The sequence below is a fragment of the Gossypium arboreum genome, chromosome 5 (genome assembly GCF_025698485.1).
Source record: "Gossypium arboreum isolate Shixiya-1 chromosome 5, ASM2569848v2, whole genome shotgun sequence".
Classification (NCBI taxonomy): domain Eukaryota; kingdom Viridiplantae; phylum Streptophyta; class Magnoliopsida; order Malvales; family Malvaceae; genus Gossypium; species Gossypium arboreum.
Window position 1 is genome coordinate 1,727,998 of NC_069074.1, and position 13,842 is coordinate 1,741,839.

General features: G+C 28.7%; 2 protein-coding genes across 2 annotated transcripts; both read left to right on the forward strand.

The window, feature by feature from the left end:
* The first annotated feature begins 5,781 nt into the window (after window positions 1-5,781).
* On the forward strand, window positions 5,782-7,970 carry LOC108488392 (serine/threonine-protein kinase RIPK-like). The gene is made up of 5 exons (XM_017792670.2): window positions 5,782-6,250; window positions 6,352-6,487; window positions 6,573-6,709; window positions 6,798-6,921; window positions 7,001-7,970. Exons 1-5 carry the CDS (start codon window positions 5,867-5,869, stop codon window positions 7,573-7,575), a joined length of 1,356 nt encoding a protein of 451 aa, XP_017648159.1. The 5' UTR covers window positions 5,782-5,866; the 3' UTR covers window positions 7,576-7,970.
* On the forward strand, window positions 7,897-13,160 carry LOC108488019 (uncharacterized). Its single transcript, XM_053028503.1, has 6 exons — window positions 7,897-7,933; window positions 11,596-11,760; window positions 11,858-11,908; window positions 12,016-12,075; window positions 12,757-12,828; window positions 12,936-13,160. The coding sequence occupies exons 1-6, from the start codon at window positions 7,897-7,899 to the stop codon at window positions 12,971-12,973; spliced, it is 423 nt and encodes a 140-aa protein (XP_052884463.1). The 3' UTR covers window positions 12,974-13,160.
* Window positions 13,161-13,842: the final 682 nt, after the last annotated feature.

Genomic DNA, 13,842 nt, shown 5'->3' on the forward strand with positions numbered 1-13,842 from the left:
TTATTAGGAAAGTTATGGTTGGTCTCTAATTCGTCGAAGCAAAAGCAAAACAAGCCTTCACTTTGAGGGAAAGAAAAACACAAATCACAATTATTGTGTCGTGTATTTATATTTTAGATACTTTAAAAAGTAGTTAAAATATTTATTTTTAAAAATGAGCTAAAACTAAAACTAGATCGTCGGATATTATACCATATTTTAAATTAATTTTAAAAGATAAAGATGGAATCTCAAAGAGAATGAAAACAGATCAAATTCATAATATCAAGGCTCCTTAATTTATATATACCAACTACAAAAAAAAAACTCTTTAATTTATCCATTTATCCTCCTCTTCTCTCCAATTTTTGAAATGTTGTCCTGATCCATATTATCGAACCAAAATATATAAGATTGTATAAAATAGAAGCATCATGTTATTCTATATCACTTTATAATTATTTAATGATATTTCAATAATATTTTTTATGCCATTGATTTTAATTTTAACTTTAAATCTCAAACCCTAAACCACAAACATAAGTCAAAGACTCTTAAACCCTAAACTTAAATCTTAAATCCTGAATCTTGAACTAAAAAGTTAAGTTTATGATTTAGGGTTAAATGTAAAAAAAAATCAAAATTATGTATCAGTAATATGAAAAAATTATTGAAATGTCATAAATAATTAAAAAAACGATAGAGAATGACGTGATACCTATCCCATATAATCCTTTCTCAGTATGCAAATACACCCTATTATAAATATCTACGGATACAAATATATAAACCAACGAATCTTTGGTTGGTGGTAGTGAAGAATTTAACATTTTGAATTTAAGTTTTATAGTACCTGGTTGTTGTTGTTTTTAATAATTTCATTATAAGTTCTGATTATATATACTCATTTTGATACAATACTTAGAATTACTCGTAGTCCTTTCCAAAATTATAAATTGAAGGATAATACGTTTTAACGCATTTACATCCACACCTTCCAGCATTGACAAAAATGCCCCTGCTAATTGAGTTAAGATGTAAACTATTTTTGAATATGATTTATGTTGTAAAAGTTAATTATTGATTATAAATATTCAAATTGTATTAAAAGATAAATTGATGAACAATATTTATTTGGGTTATTGGTACTTTAATTATCGATGTTGTATTATGTTATGTGTGAATCTTGTTCACATTTGTGAATTTTACTATATTGGACTCTTTCAAAATGAATAAATAAAAGATAAGCTAATTTATTATTCAAAAAACATATGTCTTGTAAATTTTTTTTATATATTACATAATAGTTTTGTTCAAATATTCTAAAATATTCCGCCTTCCATTTTCTTGCCAGGCCTTCAATTATTGTTGGATCACCAAAATATTCAACCTTAACTACCCACTAAGCCCAATAAGGTGCGCCTCAATTTTTTCCTGGCGGGATTATCAAATCCCTAAAATGGATATGGCCCAATTGAAATATTGGTCCAGTATTCAGTTTATTATGAAAAAGAGAATAGACATTTTCACATTCAGAAGTGTCATTGTCTTTTAAAGTTACAACTTTATTCATAAAAAAAAAAAATCCTAATTTAGAGATAATATAATTAATATGACATTTAAGGCTCCTCCTTCATCTATTAGTAATTTACAAAACTGGAGCAATGTAAAGCGTGCGTTTAAAGACAAAAAGCCAAATAATTTATCCACTAAAACAAAACCCAAGACCGTTAAAATTTTGACTTTGACTCCCTTATTCTCCATTCCATTCATTCCTTGTAGTTCATACCTTTGATACATAACAATCTTCATCTTCCTAATTTCAACCTTTTTTCTAAACTCCCAAAACAACACTTATCCAAGTTTATTTTTTCTAGAAACTAACATCAATGTCTTTGGTAGTTCACCTGAAAAAAAAAACAAAAACCCATCTTAGTCATATTTTGCAGACTTTTGCTTTGCATGGTACGTAATTATTTAATACATTACTACTTGCAAAACCTAATATATTTAATTTAGGAGTAAACTATGACAAAAGTAGATGTTGTACAAGAAACCATGAATAGTCAAATTTTTGGGTATAAAAAAGTTTTGATTTTTTTTTCTATAAAGGTTTTTTTTTTTAATTGTTCGGTGAAATTCCATAAAAAGAAGGTGAAGTAGTTGTAGTTTGAATGATATGTTAATCCAGATTTCTTGAATTCAAGGTAAACCATTATAACTACAAATAACCACAGAAGGACAGCAATTTTACAGCCAATTACAGTACAAAAGCAGCCACTAAGTCATAAGCCGTCAAATGATAAAACGAGACTTAGCTTAATTATTTTACTTCTCCAATTTACTTAAATTATTTCCACCTGCTGTTTAAGATGTCAGAAGTTCACAATATAGTACGTGAGCATGTGGTATAAAACATGACATGTTTAGCCAGTCTACTTTGATATGTTTAAACATAATAAATATTATATACGAGTAATATTTTATCATTTATATATTTTAAATTAATATACATAAATCTTCAACAAATTATTATTATTAAAGTGTAATTGAAACATTCATATTTATAGGTTACTTGAGTTTAATTCAAAAATTGTAACAATATTTAAGTAAAATTCAACAAATAAACATTTTTATATAAAAAATTCACAATAAAATCGAATTTTTGAAACAAACTTGAACTTGCTACGAGCAATACTCAACTTGATTGCATCCTACCAATTACTTCCTTATTAATTCATTTCCTTTAATACAAGATGCTACACAATTTCCCAGTTTTTTACTCTTCCTTCGGAAATTGTCAACTGTTGAGTATTTTTTTTAATAAATATTATTTAAAAATCAAAGGAAGAAGTCGAGAATTTCAAATAGAGTTGTTTAGAACAAGCGAAGAATGTTTGAAAAAGAAAAATCAGCCATAAAAACCATGCAATATGCAATATGCAATTTCAATATTACTTTATTACCTTTCCTTAATAACTATCCGTAATAGTTATATTCATGCAAAACGCAGTCGTAGTTTCCTACACGAAATGACAATATTACCCATTGACTTTTTTAACGTGACGACATGACGAATTGTTCTCTCAAATCACACACCTACCCCCTCATTGACAAAGTTGCCTCCCCCATTTCATCATTTTTCATGGATTAAGACATAGGAACCCCAGCTTTTACCTTTTCCCTCAACCATTTAATAATATTATTAAATATATTATTTTTGACATTGCAACTTGGCCCAGATTCCAGACCTGGCCAAATTTTTTCCGGTCAAATTTTTGCTTCATAAAATAATAAATGTAATAAAAAGATGAGGTTAATATTTTGATCCATTAATTATAATACTATGCTTATTAGTGGAGATTCTAATGTTGATAGTAAAAGGATAATGAGCTGACCCCGACGAACTCACCAGCTTCTGGAACCACATTATTATATTATATAAATCTAAGGTCAACTTCAAGGAAAAATCAGGACCATTAAATCCAAATGAAGGGGATAAGTCCACATTTTTTGCGGCTGTGATGAATTGCCAGTATTTAATTGTCGTGCATACGAAATATTTCCATCATGTCAGGTATGTAAACAACCCTAAATCCATATATATTAAGGTCGGCATGATAAAAAATATAAAAAGATTATTAATCCGAATTCTGAATAAAAAGAATATTATTTATGACATTCCTCTAGAAGATATAGATAGTAGCACTATATATTATATTGTTATTGAAATCTATTAAAATAAACTATTAGTGTAGTTTTTAAATTTTACAAGCTGGTTTAGAAATTGATAAATGTCTTATAAGAAGTGGCATATCTAAGAGGAAGGCTGGCAGGTGTCCCACCCTCCTTAAAATAGAAAATTGTCCATTTAAATTCTTTAGAAACTTTAAAAATTTAAATTAATAAAGGTAAAATTACACTTTATTCCTCCTAAAATAATAAAAATTAATTTAATTATTTAAAATTAAAATTTAATTTCGGTCTTCCTTATACAGTTACAGTAAAATATTTTTAAAAAATTCACCAAATTTAAAAAAAAAACATGTATCTTTTTAAAAATTGCTTGGACAATATATCAAATATTTATTTTTTAAAAATAATTCATAATTTAAATCTGAAGAAATTGCCAAGACTGCCAGCTTTGAGCGTATAATAGTATTTCTTAAAAAAGAAAAGAAAAGATAGCGTATAATAGGTTGAGTAGAAAATGAGTATAAGAGTTATACACCACATATATATTTAATTTGAAAAACTTTTTATTTGTTTATCCAAGTATATTTATTGCTAAATTTGTCTATATATGCTTGGAGAAAAGGGTGAGTACGAAAAACTGGTATCGTCAATAGGATAAATATTTTTAAAACTTTATTTAACTAAATAAATCCATATTAATTCATTTTGTTACCTGCAGTCAATTATGAATCGGTAAAAAAAGCAGCCGTAAACTTGAATCATCAACTGAGCTTTCATCGGAACATTCCGAAGCTCAAAAAAATCTTCTTTTTTTCCTTTTTGGCTATGAAATAACAAAGTCAAGGGGGCGGGGCAGCAGCGTCATTTCCTTGAACCAACTTTTGTGGACTTGTGCATTCAGTTTCACTTGATAGGTAGATTTAATCAAAATTTTAAATTCCAAATGTAATAAAAATATTTGATTAATAGTATGATTATAAATGTAAGAGATTAATAGTTTAAATTTTGTCACGTGCGATAAATTTTGTTTTAAAAAGTAAAAATAAAAATTCAATTTTACTGCTTTAATTTGAGTGTTCTTTATCTTTACAAATTTAGGGAAGTGATAAGATTATCAACATTTTAACTTAATTTATTTTCAATTATTTCAAGTGTAAAATCAAGATTTTTTAAAAATTCGTTTTTAGTAGATTTTTGATTCAAGAGTAGTCGAGATTTGACCTTGAAATTGAATTTGATTATATGTTTACTTAAAAATTTGATTTGATTGAATTCAAAAGTCCTTTAGGTTTTGAATCAATGATACATACTTTAAAAATCATCGAGACTTAATCTTAAATTTGAAAAAGCCTTTGAAGTTTGGTTTTGGATGGTTGATTTTACTTCAAGGGTGTTTTAAACTTGATTTTGAAGAACGAATTTAATCTCCTTTGCAACTGGGTAGACTCTTTTAGAAAAGACTAACTTATATGATTCCGCTATAAGATCTCTTTAGACTTAATCTTGCGAAACGAATTGAATAGGTTAATCATTTAAATAAAAGAGGATTTATTCAGAAATATATAAATATATAAATATTTAAAAATTATTGTTTATTATTTATATCAAATTAATATAAAATAATAATTTAACATTATCACGAAAATGTTTTAGTTTAATTAATGATAATATGATTTATCATTATTAAATTTTAAATTAATTAAAATATAATTATGATGCCACTTTGTAATTGGTATGAGGATATCTTTGTCTACACGTATGATTTATGATATTAATTTTCTTAATGGGACTTGGAAGAATTCCATTTATTCATATGTTGTATAGAATAAAGCCGAGAATGATACCAGGAAAATTTCAAAGCAGTGTTGCTAACTGGAAAGTTGTGTAACGCTGTCTCCGTATTGAGTTTTCAGAGAGTTGGTGATGTTTGAATATTTTCAATATTTAAAGCCTCCCCCTCTCTTCTTTATTAAAGTCCTTCCAAACCATTGCTATTTTTCTTCACTTTTCTCTAATATTTTCTAACCTAATTGTCTGCTTATATCAAATCATTACCTGAAAGTTGTCGGCTTTCCATCTAATCTACTTTTGCTTCATATATATATATATATATATATATATATATATACTAAGCCTCAACAAGTGAATTTGTAAAATTATAGTATCATAAAAAAAAAAAAAAGGGAAGGCAATGACTGTGATGAAAATTACATGGAGATCCATCTTCCCCAGCTGTTCCAAGGGCGTAGTGAAACCAGAAACCAAGCCTAAGAAGGAAGTTACAAAACAAAGTTCATTTAACAGGCTTGCGATGTTAGAGTTGAGTTATCCCAGCACAATGCTTACTGAAGATCTGTCAACTTCGCTTGCTGGTTCAAATCTTCATGTTTTCACGCTTGGGGAGCTAAAGGTGATAACCCAGAGCTTTTCATCTTCTAACTTTCTTGGTGAAGGTGGGTTTGGACCTGTTCATAAGGGTTTCATTGATGACAAGCTTAGGCCTGGATTGAAAGCTCAGCCTGTGGCTGTTAAACTCCTGGATTTAGAAGGCTTGCAAGGACATAGGGAATGGCTGGTCAGTGTTTTGAAACCAATATTTGCTTACCTTAATTTGGACGGCATTTGTTTGTAATGCTTGGTTCTTAATAAATGTTTTCTTTTTATTTTCTGGAACAGACCGAAGTGATCTTTCTTGCAGAATTGAGGCATCCACATCTTGTGAAGTTGATTGGATATTGTTGCGAGGAAGAACATAGGTTACTGGTGTATGAATACATGCCTCGAGGCAGCTTGGAGAATCAGCTATTTAGAAGTATGTTTTCACTCTGTAAATTTATCGTTCTATTTTACGTAAAAAAAGAGAGAGTCAAAATTAATGTCAATCTTCTTGTTTGCAGGGTATTCAGTTTCTCTTCCATGGGCGACAAGGATGAAAATTGCTCTTGGAGCTGCCAAGGGTCTCGCATATCTTCATGAAGCAGAAAAGCCAGTCATATACCGAGATTTCAAAGCATCGAATATATTGTTAGACTCTGTAAGTATTGCCCTTTTTTTCTTTCAGGATTTTCTTCAATTTGTAATCATGTTGCGTTTTGAAAAAAGTTTTTTCTTTCTTGTTCCAGGATTACAATGGCAAACTTTCTGATTTTGGTCTTGCAAAAGATGGTCCAGAAGGGGATGATACTCATGTTTCCACCAGGGTTATGGGGACTCAAGGCTATGCTGCCCCTGAATACATCATGACAGGTAACAGCATTTGATTTAATATCGTTTTCAATGGATTTAATTTGCTAAAAGCTGATATATTTGATTGGGGTTGTTTCAGGTCATTTGACGGCAATGAGTGATGTATACAGCTTTGGAGTGGTACTATTGGAGCTTTTAACAGGGAGAAGATCCGTAGACAAGAACCGATGTCCTAGAGAACAAAACTTAGTGGAATGGGCAAGGCCCATGTTGAACGATGCCAGGAAACTCGGCCGAATAATGGATCCTAGACTCGAAGGCCAATACTCGGAAACGGCTGCAAGAAAGGCAGCTGCGTTGGCTTACCAATGCCTTAGCCATCGCCCAAAGCAAAGACCCAAAATGAGTGATGTAGTGAAGACATTAGAGCCTCTCCAGGACGACGAAGACGTCCTTGTGGGTCCGTTCGTTTATACGGTTCCAACCCAAAGCGACAAGCCAAAGCAAGACAAGGACACCGTCACTAAAGAATGTGAATCGAAGCAAGAGAAATTTCATCATCACGAAAACCACAAACACCATCACCGCCAGCACAGACACCAAACTAGATCACCGAGGATGTCTGCAATTCACTCGGAAAGAGACTCCCTGAAGCGAAATCATAGAAATGGGTTGAATTCACCTTTGCACTATAAAGTCAGGGAAGCAGCATAAGAGTAGAGATTAGATTACTACGAACTGTAAAAAGAAAATCACAGAGTAACTAGGCAGTAATTAGAGATTGCTCAACGTGGCAAATTTTAGAAGTGTTAAAAGTTTTTCTTTTAGACCAAAGAGTTGCTTACTCAGGTCGTTCTTTCAAATATAAAGTTCGGGGGGCGGGGGGCTTGGTTTAATTTTTTTTTTTTTGGTATAGTTCATTTATTGAGGTCATTATTTTAAATATAAAGTCTTAGATATTTAGAGTTTCACATCTCTATGGACAAAATAAACTTTTGGGTTTAATTGTTGATTAAGCAAATGAACAGTTCAAAAATGGCTGTTCACCAGCCAATGTGTATCAGAAGGCCAGGTCTTTAAAGAAAACGACGAAATCTTATACAGAATAATAGATCAAAGATGTACGACTCAAATCGAAATTGGAAGTTTATTCTATACTAATTAATAAGTTTTTATTCGAAATTTAGCATTATTTTATTTCTAAACTATAATTATATTTGTCGATGAGATCGAGTCATGGTCTATATATATATATCGCTTACTTGGGCTCCAAATGTTCACAATAATATTAAAATTATGAATAGTAAATAGTAAACTAGTATTACGACTGTTGAATAAATTTGGGGTGACAAATGTGAGAAATTCCAGATTCAATTATTTGCCTAGGTTGCAGGCTCGTGATTGATTGTTGATAATAAAGGGAAAGAATCAAAGATGTTGTCCCTTGGAGATGCAATCATATCCGGTTTTTAAGGTAATTTTCTCAAATCTTGATACAATGGGAAATGAGACACGGCTTCAACCATATGAAAATGCGACAAATCTCCAAACCTAAAAATCTTCCTCACCAACACCCAATTTAGTTCTTTGTCGGTGGTTTTCTTTGGGAGATCGTATGAACTGTTTACTTATTTCACAAGAAAAAGTCGGTAGACACCAATTGGTGTATATTGATTTAATGCTTAGGATATTCATCCTCATATTTATGATCTGAGTTTAATCATGTTATTGTTAAAACTTTATCATTTTTCTGTCAAAAGAAAAATAAAAATGAGTGTGTGAAATTTATTTACATGACCATCTCTAATTTTCATTAGAAATCACAAATACTATTATAATGACATATTTGTATTGTTTTATTTAGGTAAATAAATTATCACTGTCACTTAAGGTAAAAACTTTACATGTGAGTCTAAGATAATGTCAAGTGTCTTTTTAATTATTTAATTATTATTTTATTATACCTCAAAACAAATAGTATCAACCCAAATTTATTTGTAGTTACTGCATTGGCAATGCATAGGACAATTATTATTATTTATTTAGTTTATTTATTAAGGTTAGTATTTGGTATATTATCAATTTATTTTTTATTTAAAATATTTATTCTTTTATATTTTATCTGTACTCCTATTAGACACTTGTCAATCTCTTAACTCTACTTGTGAAGTCTAAAACTCCACTAGTAGTGTACCAAATAATTTCCTATTTATTTTATATTTTTAATTACAAAATAATGAAAATTTATTTACATATTAATGTGTTATAAAGTTAAATATATTTAGCTTCTTTATAAAAAAATAGATTTGACTGCAATTAATTTTAAATATTTTTAATTTTATATTTAATTCTGTTATATATTGATTTTAACATGAATTCATTAAATTATTTAATGTAAATTAATTAGATATGAAGGTTTTAATGAAAAAGGTAATATATAAAGTAAAATAAATATCTCAAAATTAATATTACAATCAAATAAGGGTAAATATTTGGTGTATTGGTAGTGCACTTTTTATTGTACAAGTAATTTTAAAAATTGACACATGTTTCATTTTTAATTTTTATAATATTTTACTATATTCTTATAAAACACTTGTTAATCCCTAATTACATTTATGGAGTCTAAAAATCTACTGACATTGTACCAAATAATTTCTTATTAAATAATTAAATATTTAACATATTTTTATATGAATAATTATGAACCAAAAAACAAAAAGTAAAAGATATAACAAAAATAGCATATAATTATCATTGCTAGCTCAAGTGATATTGTAGTTAATTACCCATAAGTACCCTATATGCTACACAAGTTCAAATCCTATCAAGAGCAAATTTTGAGATTTCCTAAGTGGGTAACCATGCATGTTTGCATGGTCTACCTTATTAGACACCGAAAAGACACTCTCACTTTATGAATTTGTTGCCTCTTCAGATATTAAGGTTCTCATTAGTGTTGGAGACAACCATCAGCGAGGAAATATCAACCCATTAAGGGGTCTTTCTACTCCCATTGGACAATACTTTGCAAATTCCTTCTGACAAAGTCAACCTCCCTTAACAAGGCCTTAGCTTAATGACAAGGTTAAGGCATGAGAACTTTGAGATCTCAAGTTCGAATCTTGCTCAGTGGAAACCATGTATTGTTCTCAATCAATATTTATTCTAGTTTATGATCGCCTATATGTGGACTTTGTATATATTGTTTTGGTAATGATTAATTTTGGTTATAGTCATTTTGATGTACTAGCTTCTAATGGCACATGTGTTGCATGTGATTTCACGTATTTAATATTTAATTAATTTTTAAATATTATATTCTTAAATTTGCAATAATTAGCATAGAATAATTTTTATTTAAATTTTGAATATAATTAAAACATATTAATTTTTAATTGAAATATTATAATAGAAAATTTTAAACCAAAATTAAAACATTTTTAGTATATTCAACATACAATTTAGTTTTACTTTGTGTAATTAATGCAAGTAATATTATTCAAAAATAATAACTAATTAACATAATTAACTCTAATAATAAATAAGTTATTATTAAGATGCTTAAAATTCTATTAAAGTAGAAACTCAAATTTACCTTAATAAAATCAATACAACTTTTAAAAAAAATAGCACAACTTCTTCTTTTTTATTATTATCAATTTTTAATTATAATTATAATTACCACATTTTTATCTTATATTATATTCTTAGAGTTCTGTTGAAGTGAAATCTCTATTTTAAAATTAGCACAAATTTTTAACTAATAATTGTGAATTAAATTATAATTATTTTTAAATATATAGCTATTATAATTTTTATTAAATTATAATTATTTAAAAATATATATAACTATCACAACTTCTATTTTACTTCAACTCTTTTTTAAAAAAATGTAAATTTAGTAATATGATGAAAAATACATTATATTCTCGTCAGTTCAAAAGTTTTTCAAACTTGTGTATGTGTAAGTTAAAAAAATTACATACATTAATTGAAAAATACATTATATTTAACACATGATTTATTATATTATAATACAATACAATTTATAATTTTATTTAATAATAATTAAAACTTTTTGATGACTGAATAATATTTTTCCTTTTTAGTTAAAAATTATTGAATATAAAATTGAAAATAACAAAAAATACAAAATATCTAACTAATAAAGGGTAAAATTGTCTTTTATCTAAGTAACATTTAATAAAAATAGAGAAATAAATTATATTTGACTTTAATTAATTTTAAATATTTTAAAATTTATATTTAATATTTTCTACAAATATATAAATACTATACATTTGTATTATATAAGGATATAAATAAATAATCTTCATAAAATTAATCTTAATATCATTTAATTTTTTTAATATGTTGATGAACAAATTTTAATTAATTAAAAGAATTATATAAAAAAATAAATAAAACCCCAGCAAAGCGGGAGGTAAATTCTAGTTATAATTTTATTGTATCTCCATTTATTTTATATTATTTAATTATAAATTTATTTTATGATAAAATGCTTAAATAATAATTTAATATAATTAAATCATAATTATAATTAATTCTCTAAATCCCGGATATATGCGGTTTCAAAATCTAGTAGAATTTTTGTCGAAGCAAATCTAACTCTACGTGACAAGTTCTAAATGGCATAGGAATTCAGTTTGTTTATGTCTTTCATGGCGTCTATATATATATATATATATATGCAACCAATGCCTGTTTAAGGTATATGTGAGTTTTGTGAGAGAGAAAGAATTTCTTCCCGCCCTATTTGTTCGGTCCCAGCCATGTCTACCCAAACTTCCGGCAGCACCGCCCCTTCCTCCTCCACTGAGGACCCCAAGCACTTCGATATGAAAAAGTGGAGTTCGGTTGCCCTCTGGTCCTGGGGTACCTAACCCCCTGTCTCTCTCTTTCTCTCCCTATCTATCTACCATATATATATTGTCTAAATTTTTCTTACACTGGTTTGGTTGATGGATTGCAGATATTGTCGTGGATAATTGTGCGGTTTGCAGGAATCACATCATGGATCTCTGTAAGTCTTTGTGTTTAATTATTCCTTCAAATTTTGATTGGTTTAGTTTACGGATTTTTTTTTTCTTTGGTTTTATCAATTTCTTAATGGTTAATTTGGTTGTTCAGGTATCGAATGCCAAGCCAACCAAATAGTCGGTGCCGATAATGAATGCACTGTTGCGTGGGGTATGTTTTTATACTGGATGGTAGTGTCTTAGTTTCATTGTTGGGGTTTATATATTTGAGTTTGCAATATGTATAACTGTATATATTGGCGAATCCTTAAAAAAGTTCTGCTAGGGTTACTATTTTACCAACATATAATCTTGTTTGAATTGCATATGCGTTGTTTACTTTGGGCACTGGTGCTAGGCTGTCTGGTACCCAACACAAGGGTTGAGCTTTAGAATCTATTTTTGAACTAGTTTTTTTGTTGCTGGTTTCTTGAAGTAGAGGAGCGAATGTTCTTGTCTGGGTGTAGGAGATAAGAAATCATGACTAAATTTTGTGGAAACTATAGTGATTTCATGAAGTAGAGGAGTGAGTGTTCTCGTGTGGATGACAATAAAGTGATAGGAAACTTGCGTCGCAAGAAATAAAATAAAGAAGATTTAGATAAAGACTTGAGGCATGAAATCACTTTAAATTTGTTTTTAAGATACGACAAGTTTCATTAGAGAAAATGTCACTTAATACATAACTTTCTTCTACGACAACCATCTTTAACGGCATTAATATATTTACTGGTCAATGATGTTGTGTTGCTTCTGGGATTTTATATATTTATCTTACATATAAACTGTGTGTGTGCAAGCCTAAAAACTTGGGCATACTTGATTCAATATTTAATCGCTTTTATGTATTTAGGTGCATGCAACCATGCATTCCACTTTCACTGCATTAGTCGATGGCTGCAGAACCGGTCAGTATGTCCTTTGGGTATGCTGTTTGCCTCCTGCGCTTATCTCGCTTGGACATTTTGCCTCATCCCATTTTATTTGACTGCATATATAGCATTGATGTTTTCATTGTTTTGCTTTTTGCAGATAATGCTGAATGGGAGTTCCGAAAGTATGGTCGCTAGATCTTTTAGGCTGCTACCACTTCCAACTCGTGGAAGAAGGTTCCTCATATTTCTTCAGCTTTCTGATGATTCGACCGGATTTGCTTGTAATTTTTTTAGGGCGAGCTGTGCTATGTTTTTAATTTGCATGGGTTAAGTTACATTTTAATTCTCATTCGTTTTACCATCTTCTACGTTCATGTTTGTTTATTTTATTTAGTTTGCAATTGGAATATTTTATATTTAATATATTCTCCAATTCAATTATAAAATTACAGAAATATCATTTCTTTTAAATTATAGTTAATATTATTATGATGACACTTATTCTTTCATACTTTTATATCATGGATCTAACAAAATACAATACCGTTATCACTCTACTTATATTTACATTTGAATAAATTTTAACATATTTTTTTCAATCACATCGTGACAAAGTCTAATAACCGTGTCCACAATTTTATAATTTAATTACAATTGTGATACTAAAAAGAAAATACTAACATGATATAAATACAATAATGATTAAACCATAAATTGTTAAAGTAATTAAGAGTACTGCAAGAGGATTCGTGTGTCATGGGACCAGAAATTTAGTGGTTTTAGGCGATTTTTTTTGCTTCAAATCTGCTTAAGTCAGTCTTACTTTCAAAAGTAAGAATTCACAAAGTAAATTCTCTAAGGCATCAAAATAATACGAAAGCTAGACATCAAAATAAACCCAAAACAAAACTCAAAAGACAAAGAAGAATAAATTGAACAGAAAAGGCACAAGAAAGTTATGCACATAAGAAATTTGAATAAATGCTCTTAAATATATTTAATAATTATGAATAAAATGATTAAAAAGGAAAGAAGGCTTTTATTTATAATTGAGCTCCTCAACG